This window comes from Peromyscus leucopus, chromosome 4 (assembly GCF_004664715.2).
Source record: "Peromyscus leucopus breed LL Stock chromosome 4, UCI_PerLeu_2.1, whole genome shotgun sequence".
In the NCBI taxonomy this organism is placed as follows: domain Eukaryota; kingdom Metazoa; phylum Chordata; class Mammalia; order Rodentia; family Cricetidae; genus Peromyscus; species Peromyscus leucopus.
Genome location: NC_051066.1, coordinates 36,022,897 through 36,041,056, shown reverse-complemented (window position 1 = coordinate 36,041,056; position 18,160 = coordinate 36,022,897). Strand labels below are relative to the sequence as shown.

Genomic DNA, 18,160 nt, shown 5'->3' with positions numbered 1-18,160 from the left:
GTGCTGGTTAGTGTTTTGTCACACACATTAGCAGATGAGGTGACAGTGGTCTTGATCTAGGTGATAGGAAATCTTGAGCTCTTGGATGCTATTTGAGGGTAGAGGCAAGGCATCTGCAGGTAGATTTTTTCCCAAGGGTCATGAAAGAAAGTGCCCAGAGAATGCAGCAGGAGTTTCCTACTGCACGTGTGTCTTGTTTGGATTGGGCATCTAAGAAGATGGTGTGGGCAGACTATAAGTGGGTGGCTTTGTCTTGGAGGGGGTGCTTGGGCATACTGAGTTTGGGGCATCCATATCAACATTTTGGGCTTTGTGTGTTCAGAGTCCAGGAAAAAGATCTGGGCTGGAGTTATACACTGAGTCATCAGCATGAGATTGGACATGGTCACCAAAGCAACAATTCAGGAAAGAAAAGAAGCCAACCCCTCATCCCAAGACATATGAGCAGGACAGTGTCAGAGAAAAGAAAAGATGGAGAAGAAAAAGATGGATGGATAGATAGATAGATAGATAGATAGAGAGATAGATAGATAGATAGATAGACAGATAGATGGATGGATAGGTAGATGGATAGATGGAGGGATAGGTAGGTAGATGGATAGATGGAGGGATAGATAGATAGATGGATGGATAGGTGAATAGATGGATAAAGAGAGATAGAGAGGGAAGACAGAGAAAGCAGCCTGTACTATCTGCAGAGGCAGTGATGACCTGCTGAATAAATGCTGTACATGTCAGTCAATGACTGATAGGTGTTTGGCTCTAAAAGGTGATTGTTGGTAGCAATTTTCATTGAAGAAGGGGAAGTAATTGGCTGGTTGGAGTGGGTTTGAGTGAGTGGGAGGGGAAGGATAGAAGAGAATGAATGTGGATGACTTGAGAGTTTTTTCTGCTTGTGTTTTTAATTTCATTTAAAATGGGAGCAATAGCAGTGAGCAATGTGTTTGATCCTCATGGGAATAATCTAGTAAGGGATAAGCTTTAGGGGAGATGGTGGGTAGGAGGAGGGAGAGAGTGAGACACACACACAGAAGAGGGAGAGAGAGACAGAGAGAGGAAGAAGGAGGAGGAGAAGAAAGGAGAGGGGGGAGAGAGAGTATAAATGTGGAGGCCATAGTTGATATTGGATATCTATCACTCTTTGCCTTTTATTTTGAGGAGAGAGAGAGAGAGAGAGAGAGAGAGAGAGAGAGAGAGAGAGAGAGAGAGAGAGAGAGGAGAGAGGTCCTGGGTTGTGAGGAGGCTTAACACAAATGATTTATGTACCATAGTGAGGTGGGGGCAGATGTGGCAGAGCATGTGATTCAGATGCTGGGTCATGAGATGTCACAGTAGCCTGAAACTTCAGTTGTCATTCTAAACACAAATGAGTCAGAAACTTATGAACCTCTCTACTTATCAAAGAAATGGAAAATAAAAAACTCAAATATTTACCTTGTAAGAATGGCCAAACATATCATAATTTTACCCAGGATTAAAAACAATATGAGGGAAATGGCTATTTACCTATGATTGGCCTATGATATTTTTCCAAGTCAGAAAATATTTTTCAAAGGTCACTATTGTAAGATGAATCTTAAAAGGTCTTATTAATAAAAAAAAAACCCAGAGTCAGATATTGGGGTGAAAGCTGAAAGATCAGAGAAGCAGAATAAGCCACAGCCAACCTCACCTTGACAACTCCTCAGCCAATCCTGTTTCCATGAATCCTCAGACTGAAAGCCTCTCTTTCAAGAGCAAGTGTTCTGGTTTCCTCTGACTCACAGCTTCTGAGTCCTCACCCCTGAGGGTCTTAGTTGAACTGCTGCTAAAATCCTTATACCTTTCTGCTTTCTACCATGACTTCCTGGGATTAAAGATGTGTGTCCTTCCCAATCAAAGACATGAGATCTCAAGTGCTGGGATTAATGGTGTGTGCCACCACGTCTGACTCTGTTCCCAGTGTGGCCTTGAACTCACAGAGATCCAGGTGGATCTCTGCCTCCCGAGTGTTAGGATTAAGGGTGTGTGCCACCACTGCCTGGCCTCTATGTCTAATCTAGTGGCTGTTCTGTTCAGTGATCCCCAGATAAGTTTTATTGGAGTGCACAATGTATCAACCACACACTATGGCACCAGGAATCTTTATATGAGGCCAGAAACATGGTTCAGACAGTAAAGTGACTGCCACATGAGCATGAGGACCTGAGTTCAGATCCCCAGCACCCACATAAAAAGGCAAATGGAGTGACGCATCTGACATCCTAGCACTGAGGAGGTGGAGGCTGCAGGATCCCTAGGGTCCACTGGCCAGCTCAAACAACTGGTGTGCTCCATGTTCAGTAAGAGAGACCTTGTCTCACAATATAAGGCGAAGAGTGGTAGATATCCAGCATCAACTCTGGCCTCCTCGTGCACCCTCAGACACAGACAGACACAGACAGACACACACTCTCTCTCTTAATATAAAGAGAATAAGATTTGTCTCATCAGAAATAATAATGAAAGACAAAATCACTAAAGTGAAATAAATACGTGACTTGAAGTATGTTCAGTATTAATTTTTCTCTTCCTACTGGTAACAAAATCTTTAAGACTACCTGTGTTGCTTAGTGTTTTGTCAACTTGGCATAAGCCAACATCATCTAGGGAAAGGAACCTTAACTGAGGAATTGCCACCATCACATTGGCCCGTGGGCATGTGATTGGGGGCATTTTCTTGATTAATGATGGATGTGGGAGGGCCTGCCTCACTGTGGGTAGTGCCACCCCTCAGCAGGAGATTCTGGGTGATAGAAGAAAGCAGGCTGAGCAAGCTGTGGAGAGCAAGCCAGTAAGCAGCACTCATCCATGGCCTCCACATCTGCTCCAGCCTCCAGCTTCTTTGTCTTCCCTTTATGATAGACTATAAATTGTGAGATGAAATCAACTTCTCCTTTCCCAAGTTGCTTCTGGCCATAGTGTTTACCACAGCCATAGAAAGCAAACTAAGACACTAACTGAATAGCCAACCACTAGGCAGCAATGGCATCTGGCCTGCTGAGTCCATGCGACACAGTCCCACGCTGCCTCTAATCCATAGGGATTTTTAATGACACAAATAGCTGTAATATGTGTTATGTAAGGAAAAAGCGGGCCACAAAGTAGGTTATATAATATAAATTCTCTTGGTGTTTCTAAAAGTATGACATCTACATCTATACAACTGCAGAAAAAAGACTGGGAACCCAGTCATTCAAATAATCAGTAACCATAGTCACCCCGGTTAGTGAAATTATAAACATTTTTGATATATTTGGTTCTTATTTTATAAGACAAATTATGGGTTTATAATTTTAAGTTAAAGGTTCAATAGATCATTGGTAATTAATGAGTACCTATTGCATGATATGACAAGTACCCGGGACATGAATCCTGAGTTTATCTCATTTTAATAGCTGTGTTTTGTCAAGTGAGGCACCCCTGTGTAAGCTTGGCACTCGGGAGGCAGAAACAGGAGGACTGTGAATTCGAGACCTGCCTGGACTACATAGCCAGACTCCATAATCAAGCCAGGGAAGACTCAAAGGAACAAACAAGAGAGCTGTTTGACCCATTAAAGTAACTGCAGAGGGCGATTTCCCTAGTTTGAGCCCTTCCTGACTCAGTGGTTGAGGTCCTTTCCGCCCATTAGTAAGAAAGCTATTTACACAGGCTAGGTCAACCAGCTCGTGTCCTAGATCAGTGCTGGTTAATGGAAATATGTGAGCCATGTATGTAATAAAAAATTTTAACCAGTTGTATTAAAAAGTTAAAAAGACAAAGATGACTCTTCCAAATATATTGTAACTAATATTTCTAATTACAACATACAACAAATATTTTAAAATTATGAATGAGCCATTGCACTCACTCCTTTTTAATAAAGTTTTTGAAACATGCTCATACTACAGAGCATGCCCGCACAGCCATGTCCAGCCTCACATGTGTCTGGAGGCTAGCATCTTGGATAGCACTGCTTTAAAGATTGGTCTAATCTACTAAAACACTCTATAAAAATGATCTGAGCACAATAGAGCCTCTCCCTCCGTCCATCGTGCCGGCAGAGTACTTTGGATTCTGCTTAGGCTGTGTGCCATTAAGAACACAAAGTCGAGTTTAATTGCTTGTTTTAGATTCTAAAGAGATTGTGGCTTTAATTTCCTCCTTTATATGAATTAATCATATAGATGAGACACAATTGTGTGATGGTCCATTTAGCTGTGTCAAATCCAAAGTCAATATGTAGACTACTATAGCAAGATAACAAGTAATTTATAATTTATTGTTGATAGGTATATTAAATTTTATACTGTTGGCTCATAATTAATATTCTGAGATCTGAATCTGAATACTGTTTAACAACGGGCCCTCACAAACATAGCCAATGCGCTAGTATCGTGTTTTTCGACTTAATTATTTCCATTTATCGTTTTTTTCTTGGTATCATTCAAGATAGTGCTTTAGCACTCTGTGAAAATTTCAGTTTGTGTATTTGTCTCTGAATTCAGAAATAATTATGTTTCAGAAAAAAATTAAAATAGAGATAAGCAAAGAAAACAAATGATACTAATCTCTAAATCTTGGAGTAAAATCTTTGTGTATTTCAGCTATCTGTGTGTTGTGGCTGAAAAGGGGAACTGTGCACAGAGCCACTGCTTCCTAGTTAATCCCCTCTCGCTGTGCCTTTGTTCAGTGGTGTTTACAGACTTTCTGCTGCAGTTTAACTCATCCACTAGATATCCTTTACATGCAATTTTTTTATTAGGTGCATACTAGGATAATGTGTGATTATATCATACAAATTGAACCAATTTCCCATTTTTGAGTAGTAGTTATTCTACATTTTGATGTTTGTTTAGAAATTTTGAAATGGACTGGTTTGTCACTGTATTTTTGTAAAATAATTCTGTGATTATTCTGTTTAGGGATTTTAAAAATAGACATTCTGAGTCAAAGGGTGTTAAGAATATGGTGACATTTCCTTCCAGAAAATCAACCTAAGTTATGCTTTGTTTTTCTTCTCCTTTTAGTTTTTGTTTGTTTATTTTTTAAGTTTTTGAGACAGAATATCATGTAGCCCAGGCTGGCCTCAAACTCATATGAGCTCAAGCTCCTGAATGAACCCCACCTCCAAAGTGCTGGAGTTCAGCCTTGTGCCGCCATGCCCAGCACAGATTGTATCAAGTTTCACTATTTGGTTCAGCTTCCAGACTCGGTGACGAGGCCTTGGATATTGCTATCCTGAGGGAACATCACCAGCATCCTGCTCGTGGTCTTTCTTTGTGTCCCCATGTTTACCAGCATACGGTACCTCTATCGATGTCCTTCAGTCAAAAGAGGGACACATACATTTCCCCTTGCATCAAAGCAAGCCGTATCCTCTATTGCTACTAAAGATGAACTGGGAAAGGCCGGCATCAGAAGACAACATGGCTGCAGAAGTTTAAACAAACAGATGCGTGTGTCTGTTGCCTGATGAAGACGAGAGAGACGAAAGCAAGGAGAGGAGCTTAACGGAGATGACATGGGCTCCCTGATGAATGAGGCCACAAGCTAAAACACTGCAGCTTTCATATACATGTAGAGTGCTTAGGTCAGTCCCATGCAGGCTCCCTAGTTGTCCATTCAGCAGGGGCTGTCTCCGACTCTTTTGCTGGCTTTTGGGTCCCTATTCTCATACTTGGTTGCCTTGCCCAGCCTTAATACAAGGGGAGGCGTTTAGTCTTACTACAACTTGGTATGCCATGTTTTGTTGATTTCCATGGGAGGCCTGCCCTTTTCTGAATAGAAATGGGGGAGGAGTGGATGGGAGGGGAGAAGAGAGGTGGGAAGGAGGGGAGAGGGGCTAGGAGGAGAGGAGGGATGGGAAACCTTGGTCAAGATGTAAAATAAATAAATAATCATTATAATAAAAAAATCTTCTAATTATATAAAACAAAACAAAAAAAGCTTTGCAGCTTAACCACCAGTGGGCATTTTGTCCTAAAAATGCGCTCCCAGAACTGTTGGGAAGGTTCAGTGCCTGAGCACGACCAGTCTCAAGTTCTGCGTGTGGACCTGTGTTGGTTGTGTGCCAAGAGAGACTGATAAAGGGAGAAGTTCTGAGGAAGCCGTATAAGTCTTTGCATCAAGGGTTTGTTAGTCCCGTTGGTTAGCTGCTGACCCAGGCAGCCAGCATTGGCCATTGCACTTCCCACTTTCCTTGGTGCATTCCCAGGGGAAACTCCCACACATTGCTGGTGTTTGCATCTGTTGAGGGATGGGTAGTCGTGGTAGACAATTTTCTTTTTGTCATATAGCTTTAGTAACATTGACTTTCATCAAAATTGCTAGTTTCTAACTCAATGTCATCTCATGCCAGAAACCACATTTGGCAGTTATTCAGCTTGCTTTGGGTTTGCTGCAGGAATAAAATATGTTTTGAATTATTTTTGCCTATGGCAGAATGCATCCTATCAAGAAAAATCATGAATCTCATTTTTAAAAATTTAAACATTTTTTTTTATTTATATGCACAGACGTGTGTGTGTGTGTGTGTGTGTGTGTGTGTGTGTGTGTGTTGTATGTGAATTCACTTGTGCATATGATGCCTGTGGAGGCAAGAATACAGCATCAGATCCCCCAGAGCTGGAGTTATAGGCAGTTGTGAGCTACTTGGCACGAGTGTTTAAAACTGAACTAGGGTCCTCTGCAAGAGCAGCAAATGCTTTTAACTGTTGAGTCAACTCTCTTGTCCGAGGGTCTAAGTTTTGTGGGATATGCCACAAAGTTCTCTTGGAGTTTCCTTTGTTTTAATTTTATTTATTTGCATGTTAGCAATTGTAAAATGTAAAAACAACATTTGTTATGTGTGGGTGGCCATGTCAGAGGAGCAATTGAAGTCCAGGTATCAACTCACCAGGAGGAAAGCCACTGGTGGGTGAATCTTGGATAGCCAAGGCTCCAAGACCACAGACTCCAGAATGCCTTTTGCTTCTTTCTGCTGTGCCTTTATGTGTTTGCCACTGCCATCTTTCTCTGGTATGTGGCATGGTGTGAATGGGTGTGGGGAGATCCCCCACTGCCTGTACTGTAGTATGTTTATCTCATGAAAACATCCTGTCCTACTGGGCATTTTTTTTTTTTTTTTTTTTTTTTTTTGGTTTTTCGAGACAGGGTTTCTCTGTGTAGCTTTGAGCCTTTCCTGGATCTCGCTGTGTAGACCAGGCTGGCCTCGAACTCACAAAGATCCGCCTACCTCTGCCTTCCGAGTGCTGGGATTAAAGGCATGCGCCACCACCGCCCGGCCTACTGGGCATTTTTACCTGTGGATTATTATGAAGATGATTTCTTCTTAGGTTCTACTGTCTTATTGATAATAATAATGTTAGTTTAAATAGAATTTTGATAATAAAAAAATAAAACAAGGAAGTGTCACATAGCTAGAACACATGAGTTTCTATTGGGGAGCCATATAGACTATGACTTAGGTTAATTATCAAGAAAAGCATTTGAGTACCAGTAGCCCAGATAATTTAAATTCTTCTAATCTTAATGTTGGGAGATGTGTTCACAGGTTTTGGGGTATATCATAGCTGAAGCAAACTTTGAAAATAACTTAAAGTTAGACTAAGATGTTTTTGTCAAATATCTGTGAGTTGAAAAACCCAAAAAGACAATCTGAAGTTTTAGAAAGTCACATAGTTGAGTGAAGAACTCTTTATGGTCAGGGAACAAGAACAAAGCAGCCCAATTATTTATTAGCTGTTGTGCATTTCTTGCTAAGATTGGTTGATGATGAAAGGTGACAATTAATTCCTTGTATTCATTTCTGCCCTCAATCTCCTGATATAAGAAACTATTGATGAGTGGGTATGTACCCTAAAGATTTAAAGTAGACCTGACTGATTCTTTTTCATATATAAAACCTTATATTTGTGATTCTTTTAAGGTTTTTTTTTATAAGATTACCTTTTGAGATAAGTAATAAAGTGATTGGCTCTTTCTTTGTAACTGCAAAATGCAGCCTGCCAGTAAAAGAATACCTTGCTTACTTACCTTGTATGTGTATGTGTGTGGGTGCACATGAGTGTAGGTGTTTGAAGAGGCCAGAAGAGGGCATGCAATCCCCTGGATTTGGGGTTACAGGTGGTTATTTACCTCATGTGGGTGCCCAGAACCAAGCTTGGTGCTTCAGCGGTAGTTAGCTCTTAGCCTGTGAGGCAGTTCTCTGGGCCCTCGGCAGTCTTTATTGTTAGCATCATTACTGTCTGTACTTGTCTGACAAAACAAAAAAAAAAACAGACTAACAAACAAACAAAGTCCCTTTCACTTCTAATTGACATGTAGCCAATTTATGTACATATTTATGCAATGTGAAACATTAACACACACATACTGTGTAATAATCAGATCAAGGTAAGTGGCATTTTTATCACTCTACACATTTATTCTTCTGAGTGTGGAGCAATAAAGTCCTCTCTCCTAGCAGTTTGAAATATTTGATTAATTGATGTCAATCATCCCTGCCCCATGCTGTTCTAAAAAATTAGAATTTATTCCTGTCCCAATTCACACCTACAACTGTCGGTCATCCTCTTACTCTGCTTTGTTTTCTCACATCCTCCCCGGCCCTGGTGGCCACTGCTCTACTCGCTGCTTCGTGGAGACAAACCTTTAGCTTTCACATGTAAGTGATAGCATGCAATGTTGGTCTCTTTGCGACTTAGCTATTTTGATCAGTATTCTCCTGAAAATGACAGAATTTCGGTGTTCAGTTTCGGTAGGTGTAGTACTGAGCTTCAGCTGTCAACTTGATCACCTCAGAGTCACCTCAGAAGAGGGAACCTCACTCAGCTCAAGGATTGCCTCAATCCCCTTGCCCTCTGGCTGTGTCTGTGAGTCACTTTCTTAGTGGCTAATTGATGTAGGAGGGTCCAGCCCACTGTGAGGGGGTCATCCCTAGGCAGGTAGGTGGGCCTCAGCTTTGAGGAAGCAAGCTGAGCAAGCCGAGGGAGTGAGCCAATACGCAGCTTTCCTCCATGGTTGCTGCTTCTGCCCATGCTTGGATCCTCACTTTCCTCATTGAAAGACTGTGGCCTGGAAGTGTTAGCCAAATTAACCTTGTCCTTCCCAAGTTGCTTTTGGTCATGGTGTTTATTACAGTCACAGAGAAGTAACCTAGGGCAAAAGGTTTACACATATGCATATCCAGACATTTAACTATTACTCCTAGATTTCCAGTTTATTTGTACATAGTCTTCTATTAGTTTTTTGTATTTCTTTGGTATTGGCTATTACTTTTTATATGTTTGATTTGCTTTGTTGGAATCCTCTCTTTTTCCTATAAAGAAAATTGTTAATTTTGCTTATCTTCCTTAATCTTTTGTAGTTTCATTTTGTCTTAGCTTCTTTTCTTTGTTTTTTTTCTGTCCTGACCTTTGTAATGTTTTTCTTTTTACTATTTTTGGATTTGGCTTGATTTTGAATTTCTTGTTCCTTGAGTTGGATCATTGGGTTATTTATTTGAAATCTTTCTAATTTTTAATCTAATTATGTTTGTTTCATTATAACTGGATGTTCCAGCATTAGATGTCAATATAGTTACAATTGGTATTTCCTTTGTTCCTTTATCACTAAATTGTGACAGTATTTTTCCCAAAATATTTAACTCAAAGTATTTATTTTATCTGTTACTTTGGGCTTCTATTTGCATGATACCTTTCCTGTTCTTTTACATTCAATTTCTATGTATCTTTACTGGCAAACTGAGTTCCATATAGCAAGTAACTGGGTCTTGTTTATTTTTCCCATGTAGCCAGTCTATGATGGTTTTAAAAAAAATATTTGCAGGTGTGTTTATCACATGAGTATACATGTTCATGTGTGCAAGCTGGTGTGTGTGTGTGTGTGTGTGTGTGTGTGTGTGTGTGTGTGTGTAGGCCAGAGGTTGACATTCAGTATCTTTCTCATTACTCTCCACATTATTATCATTATTTTTAAATATTTTATTTATTTTTCTATTTTATGTACACATTTGTCTGTGTGAGGGTGTCAGATCCCCTGGAACTGGAGTTATAGACAGTTGTGAGCTGCCATGTGGGTGCTGGGAATTGAACTCAGTATCTTCTGGAAGAGCAGCCAGTGCTCTGAACCACTGAGCCATCTCTCCAGTCCCCACATTATTTTTTTGAGACAGTGTCTTTCACTGAACCTGGTGCTCACTAAATTGGCTAGTCTGGCTGGCCAGGAAGCTAAGAACACACTTGTCTCTACTTCCACAGTGCACTATCATGCCTGGTGTTTTACATGGGTGTTAGGGATATGAACTCAGGTCATCTCCCCATCCCCAATCTATGTTTTTGAATAGGGTATTTTAATTTATTTACATTCAAGGTTATTTTTATTTTTGATAAATCCATTGTCATGTGATTTTAATATTTTTTTCTCAGGTTGTTTTGAAAATTTCTTCCTTTCTCTCTTGTTGATGTGTGCATCTCTTTTCAGAGTCGGTAGAGTTTGACTTTCTTCTCTTTTTCTCTTGTGTACCTCCTCGATTATTGAGTATTCAACATTCCATGCTTTCAGGATGGTAGCAAACATCCTTCATGTCTATGTAGGATCACCATAAGTGTGAACATCCTTCACATCTGCCTAGGATAACTTTTGGTGCGCCTTGTAAGGCCAGCCTGTCAGTGATGACTCTCCTTGGTGTTTGTTTCTGAAACACTACATTTCTCTTGTATTTCTGAAATTAGCTTTGCTGTGTACAGCATGCTGAATTGACTGCTTTTTGACCAGGGCATTGAATACTCATGCAGCTCCCTTGGCTTGTAAAGTTTCTGAGGAGAAGCTTCCTCTTAGTTTAATGAAGTTCTCTTAAGACTTTTCATATTTTCCTTACTGTTTTTAGAATCCTCTCTTCAGTATGTACTTAAAGAATGCATGTGCATATGTGCGTACATGCATGCATGTGTCTACACATTTGTGTGGAAGCTAAATGATGACCTCAATGTCATCCTTAGGAACACCGTCCACTTCTTTTGAGACAGACTTGATGGTGTTGAGCTTACAATTAAACCAGACTGGTTGACCACTGAACTCCCAGAATCCTCCTGTCACCACCTGCCTCCATCCAGTGCTGGGATTAGAAGTGAGTGTCCTCATGCCTGGCTTTTCATGTGGTGCTGGAGTCAAATTCAGATTGCCATGCTTGTTCAGCAGCCACTTCACTGAGCAAGTCGTCTCTCCAGCCCTGCCTTGTACTTCTGACAGTCTGTCCAGAATGTGTGCTCAGACAGTGTGCCTCTTGGTCAAAGCTAGTGGGGACCTCAGGAGATCCTCTGTGCCTTTCTCTCTCTTCTTCTCAAATACCCACAATGCAAAGGTTTGCTCACTTAATGGCCTCACACACATCTCAAAGGTCCTTTTCATTCTTTGTAATTTGCATTGCTTTTCTTCTTAAAGATGTGTCTGGATTATTTCAAAATGTCAGTCTTTTAAACTCAGAAACACTTTCTTCTGCTTGGCAACTTCTGCTGCTGAGGATATCAACTATATTTTGATTGTATTTATTGAGTCTTTAGCTCCAAGATTTCTAACTGATTCTTTTTGTATTATTTGAATTAAACATTGATAGAAATTGAATTTATATTGTGTATTGCATATTGTTTTGAAGTACATATACATTGTGGAGTACTTTAATACAGCTTATTAACAAATATATTATCTCACACGGTTGCTCTTTTTTATTTATTTTTGTAACTAGCATACGAAGTGTAGATTTCATTGTGGCATTTTCCTTCCTGACTGGTTCTTTCTTAGGCTACCTCTTTGCTGAGTGTCACATTCACATTATACCTTACTTTTGTAGTTTGTTGAATTGTCTGTATTTTGGAATCCTTTTCTGGCAGTTCTTTCTTATCTGTTGCTAGTGAGTCATTGTGTTCTTTTGAGATCTCCTGTGTGCCACTTTGTTAGTTCATATTTCTGTGTCCCCACATTAACAGCTGTGCATCTGACCAGCTGCTTCTACCGATGGTACAGAGTGACTTTGGTGGTAAGTCTTTCTCCTGATGGTGTTTCCTGGGGAGTTGATTGGACAGTCCGCCTTTGCATTGGCTTTGGTTTTAGTTGGTCACTTTAGTATAGTGTCTATGTAACTTCCTCAGCTCTCATCAATGCTGGTAATGTCTGCAGATGTCTCAGTGTCCAAGCTTGCAGCATATGTGGGATTTTGTCACCATCTGGGACATCCCTTTCTCTCAGTTGGGATGGGTTTATTGCCTGCACTGAGTATAATGGGTTGGGAGTGCCTATCAGTTTCTGTGGGTTGCAGGGATGTTGTCTCTTTAGTGACTCCATGTGTGTGGTGGCTTCATGCCTGGTACTGAGTCAAGGTGTCGTCAGTATCTGAAGCCTTCAGATATGATGAGAAGTAGAAGTCTAGTCAATAGTGGGTCAAAATAGGCTTTTTGGAATGACTCAAGCACATGAAATTTAATAGAATTCAGCCAGGATCAAACTGAATTTTCCCAGCTTAGTTCTTTTTGTTTTGTGAATAACCTGTTTTGCCTCACCTTTTAGAGAATCATAATCAAGTGATCAAATGCTATCTGTGGACCTCAGTATTTGGGGGTGGAGGAGAGGGAGTGGGGACTGAGTGTCACATGTCTCACTCTGCACACTGAAATCATGTTAGGTTAGAAGTGCTTGGTAAATGTGCAAACTGAGACAGCTGGGTGTGCTCTAAGGAAAATAAAAGTTGCAAAGCACTTTTAATTGTAAAATTTGGATAGACCAGTAAAATAGAAATGGTGAATACTGATGAACTATTTTTTTATTTGAGGTATTTTTTAATTAATTAATTTATTCTTACATGCATGGGTGTTTTGCCTGCACTTATATCTGTGCACCACATTCTTGCCTGGTGCCCACAGAGGCATCAAGAGGGCATCAGATCCTCTTGGCTTGGAGTTAAAAATGGTTGTGAGCTGCCACGTGGGTGCTAGGAATTGAACCTGGGTCTTCTGCAGTACTCTTAACTTCTGAGTCATCCATCTCTTGTGCACCTATCTGAGATATTTTTAATTGCAAAAGTTTAGGATACTTTTAGTGTTTTCTTTAGAAAACTTTAATCTAGATAAACTTTTTCTAGATAAGGATTTTTTTATTAACCATGTAACCTAATGTGTTTTGTTGCCATAATCAACAGGGAATTGGCTAACTTGAACAAGGACTTTGTAAGGTAAAAGCTAACACTGTCTTTGTTATTTTACACACCTGTTTTGTAATAAGAAAAAAAATAAAGGTTTGATTAGGAGAGATAAATATTCAAGTTTTAGTTTAGAAACACCTATATGTCGAATATTGTTTTATTTTAGAGGCTAAAAGGCCATGTTTCTAGAAACGGCTGCTTTGTTACTCTGAGGAAACTCTGCTATAACACTCACTCCTTTTGGATTTTACTGTGTCAGCTCCATCTCTGTCTCTCTCTCTGTCTCTCTCTCTCTCTGTGTATGTGTACACATTTGCATATATGTGTGTGTGCACATGCATGTGTAGGTCTGTATGCAGTGGTGAATCTTCTCCCTTTCCTCCCTAACAGCAGTCTACTGATTTGGGTGGTCATGCTGTTACCACTGCCCGTGTGAGTGTTTGCCTTAAGATTTAGGTTTGCTTCTCTGGAAACTGCTATAACTATTCTAGAAATGATAATATTATGATATTTAACATGCTGTTTCCTTTCAGCATGTTTTTTTTAAATTTTACTTTTCATGTACTAGAAAAATGATTTACAACTTGTGTAATTTCAGTAACTAGAGAAAGACAGTGGAGACGTGAAGTTTCTCAAACCAGCTGGAAGGTCAAGTGGATGTCATTGCTGTACGGGGCTTACTTCATTTGAAATATCTGGTTTAAATGTTTTATAGTCATCTCATACATTTAAGTGGTTTTTAATGTCATTAAAATAGCAACTAATTAATATATTCATGCAATTTATAAAAGTGAACCAAATGCCACAAATTCTTCTGCTGCTGTTGTGTTTATTTGTAACAGTGTGTGCTGCTTAATGTGTGCTTGTATTTGAAAAGCATTTCGGTAAATGTTAGCTGTTCACACATTGTGGACAGCTACAATCTTGCACCACTATTCAGTGGGAGAAACCATCAGAGTAATTAGTTTAAAATGACTTCTCCATTTATCAAACCATTCAAGCTGGTTTTGAAAATTATAGGTAATGTTCCTTGTAGATTATGTTAGACTGAGTTCTACAGAAACAAATCCAAGATGGGTCCCCAGAACAATGGCACTATTAGAGGATGCTCTAAGAAGGCTTGTGAGGGAGGCCAGGGTAGAGGAGGTCAGAATGCCTAGGCAGGAGGGCATGTTGGTGGAGGCTGACTGTGATGTCAGTTGAGCTAGACTGCTGCCAGAACTGGCCCCCTTGGAGGGAAATGACTGGGCTAACCTTGACCTATGTCTATCTTTCAACTGCTGTTTGTGGTTGACCTTGGAAACAGTATGGGATTGGAGTCTCAGAGTGAGGTGCTTCCGGTGTGGCCCAGGAACATTTTCCACAGAAGAGAAGGGTCTCTAGATGTCACCAGCCAAGACTTATGGCATCTTGGTGATGGCGATCCCTGCCTCCTAAGAAACAGCCACTATTGTATAGATGAGTAATAGTTTAAAAGGACAGAAACTTACTAGATAAAAATTCTGTCCCTTTCCCCTCTGGAGAATACCCCACATACATATGAACCAGATGGAAATTCAACTGTGTTCAAGGCCCTTTGACTTTAGAAATAGTTTAAAACATTAACAAGGTTGTGGACTTTAGTTCTGTTCTTCTATTGCTTGTGGGATAATACTGAAGAATTTCTCCTGCTAGCTGCTGCTAAAGTGCATCCACATTACCATGAATGAAAATGGTCCTTGAGAGGGGACCTGAGGCATTGTCCTTGACAACCCAAGGGCATTTTAAATGCCAAGTGCACTCAGAAAAGCTTTTCTCCTGGGTTAATTTTCCTACTTGAGATGTTTTATTTGCAGAAGTCTTTGGGTGTCTGCACATGCAGAACCAATCCAGTGGAACTAAAACACTCAGTGTATTCATGAATGAATTCATTTTACTATTTCTCCTGCATTAGGTTATTATGACACACTGAACAGTTCCCTTTTGGGGGATCACCTCCCACCCTCTCTTTCTTCCCTTTATGTAGTAGGTATAGAGAATTTTCTCTTTTGAAAATTTTTTTCTCATGCTCCTTATCAGTGTATTCAAAGAACTAGCTAACCTTGTATGAAGATAGTGGAATTCCTATTAGTTCCAGTCACTTAAACGGTGTCTTATTGTCTTAAAATGTCAAATATTTTTCAGAAGCAGAAAGACATCTGAAAAAATTGAATTGCCTAACTTAAGTTGTAAGATCATTGATACAGTAGAAATAAACAATGGCAATCTATCTGGATCGAAGAAATCTTTGTTACTATTAATACTTCCTCTGATTGCATCTGTATTTGATTATTCTAATTTACTTAACAGGAGTAATAATAACATGCAAATAAAATCAGGATATAAAGAGGCATTAATTCAGTTTGGAGTTCAAACTGACAAAGCAACTTTTCACTTTGCACAGGACTTTGCTAATACTTTCTGCAGACTGTGGATTAAACCAGTGCTTAGAAGTGCTGGGAAGGGACCAGGTGTGCTGGAACAGAGTGGACACATGACTAGGCAACTTGCAGGATCTTGTTTACAAGTGATTTCTTTATAAAGGTCCTTGCACCAAGCCGCATGATTTTGATTTCAACCCCTGAAGCCCCAATGGTAGAAGGAAAGAACTGACTCCTGTAAGATGTCCTACAACTTCCTGCATGCTCATGAATACACACACAAAATAAATGTAATGAAAACTCAATAAAAACCAAAGTTATTTATTTAGTCATCAGAAATGTAGCACCATTCTTTTTCTTTTCACTACCAATCTGTAGTATTATCCACAAAACATGAAGTAAAGAGAATAAAGTAAAAGATTATTTGACTTGCCTTGGAGCTCAAACCTCAAATAAATGCCACTCTCAATATGTCTTTATTTTCCTTGATGCAAAATGTTCATCTGTTTACATTTGGGTTTTTCTCCAGCATAGAAATGGAAACTTGGTTGAATAAGAAAAATTTCTTTTTAATCTTTATCCCTAATAACTATTTTCCAGTGTTTATCTATTTCATTCACTGGTGACGGTTTTTAAAATATTGCTAAAGGCAAAATAGAACAAATATTAAGAGAATATTGTGTCTCACCAACATCTTCAAGTTATGCTGGAACTCTGGAAGTATCAAACCAAAGACTGAAAAAATGCACTGTATGTGGGCTTAGTACTTCTCTGGAAAGCTCTCAGTGGTTAACACTAAGGAAAAATGCCTCAGCTGAGCATGTTGGTGCATTCCCATGGTCCTTCACCCCAGGGTGGTGAAGCTGGGGTTCTTTTGAGATCAGCCTGAACAACATAGTGAGACCTTGTCTTCAAAGAAAGCTTCATCTGTGATTATCGTCACTTGCTAATAGCTTGAACAGTTAGAAGTCCCTTAAACTCCATGGTTGTTTACCTCTGTGTTGTGACGTTTTTATTGCTTCCAGAAACTTTCAACTAAGTGAAGAAGAGCAGAGGATTTACCAGGCTGTCTTAGAGCAGTACCCTGGAAATCTCCTTGGCAGAAGGACTCTTTACTTGGACATGTTACAAAGATATTTTCCTCACAAACCTAGGCATCATTTGGTGAGTGCATCCTGATAATGAGTATGTATAGCCTATATGCCTGTGAGTTGCAGTGTTTAGTGGTCCACAATTAGTAAGACAAATACATGTCTGTTAAATAGTGGTGGTTTGAAGGAAAATGGCCCCCCAAAGGAGTGCTACTATTAGGAGGTGTGGCCTTGTTGGAGGAAGTGTGTCCCCACGGGGGAGGGCTTTGAGGTCTCTTTTTCTTAAGCTCCCCTCAGTGTGACAGTTAATCGACTTCCTGTTGCCTAAAAGACATAGCACTCCCAGCTCCAGCACCACGTCTGCCTGCATGCTGCCATGTTCTCCTTCATGATCATAATGGACTGAACCTCTGACACTTTAAGTGAGCCACCCCCAATTCAATGTTTTCTTTATAAGAGTTGCTATAGTCATGGTGTCTCTTCACAGCAATGAAAAACTCTAAGTAAGACACTAGTGCTCTGAGAATTCTTTATCCCCCCACTTTAGGAGATACTGTTACAGGGTGCAAACCTGTCTGTAAAGGCTGGGAGAAGACCAGGGCCAGTCCATTGTGCTCACCTGCCGGGACACCTTCGCCATGGTTTCCCAGCTCCGGACAGCCGTTTCACCCCTGGAGTTCACACCATCACGCACCTGCTCACTAGGGAGATTCTGCCCTCTCTGACCCTTGCCTGAAACTGGAATGGCCATCTTCTACCCACAGAGCCTGCCCCACATCAGTCCTAGGCCTGGGAAAACCAGCTTTACCTGGGAAACATTCCTAGTCTCCATCACCACAGCTCTGCCTGATTCCCACGTGGTCCCAAACACAAACGCCACTTCGGGGACCAAACACACACCTGCAGGTTACCTGAGAAGGAATTGGAACATTATTATTTCATTCTGTAGTGGGCATGACTACAACGGCAAGAACCTAGAAGTTACCATGTCCCCAATTAATTCAATATAACTTACCTTATAACACACATGTGCAGATTTAACTTTTAAATGGGCTGTGCTATGAAATATCACATGCTTTACTTTTGCAACTGTTTCAAATTAAGACGTGAATTGTATACACTCACATTCATTTGGCAATTACTTTCTGTCAGTCCTGTGCAAGTCCTTTAGTACACGAGACTATGGATGAAGTGCCACTGTCATCATTAATGCCTTGTGAAGAAACGGAAGTAAAGACCACACAGCTAGTCTGGCTATCACCTCCCATCCTTATCCTTCTCCATCCCACTCTCCACACCCATGTTGTAAATATCTATTTTTATTTATTTAATTTTTAGAGATTAAAAAAAACCCTTTTTATTCTTTGCATCTCGATCCCATTCATCTCTCCGTCCCTTCTATCACCCCTCTGCCCTTGCAGTCTCCCCCTCCCCAATAAAATAAAATACAATTTAAGAGAAAAGAAAAAGAAAAA

The 18,160-nt window shown here is 40.2% G+C and overlaps 1 protein-coding gene across 5 annotated transcripts in view; it reads left to right on the top strand.

Annotated features, from left to right (window-relative positions):
• Positions 1–18,160, top strand: part of Ccdc148 (coiled-coil domain containing 148) — a 273,207-nt gene that overhangs the window by 106,895 nt on the left and 148,152 nt on the right. For all 5 annotated transcript variants that reach the window (XM_037204800.1, XM_037204799.1, XM_037204798.1 and 2 more), the window contains one exon: positions 16,620–16,758. In XM_037204800.1, the coding sequence (XP_037060695.1) occupies positions 16,620–16,758 (139 nt within the window). The remainder of the gene's footprint in view (positions 1–16,619; positions 16,759–18,160) is intronic.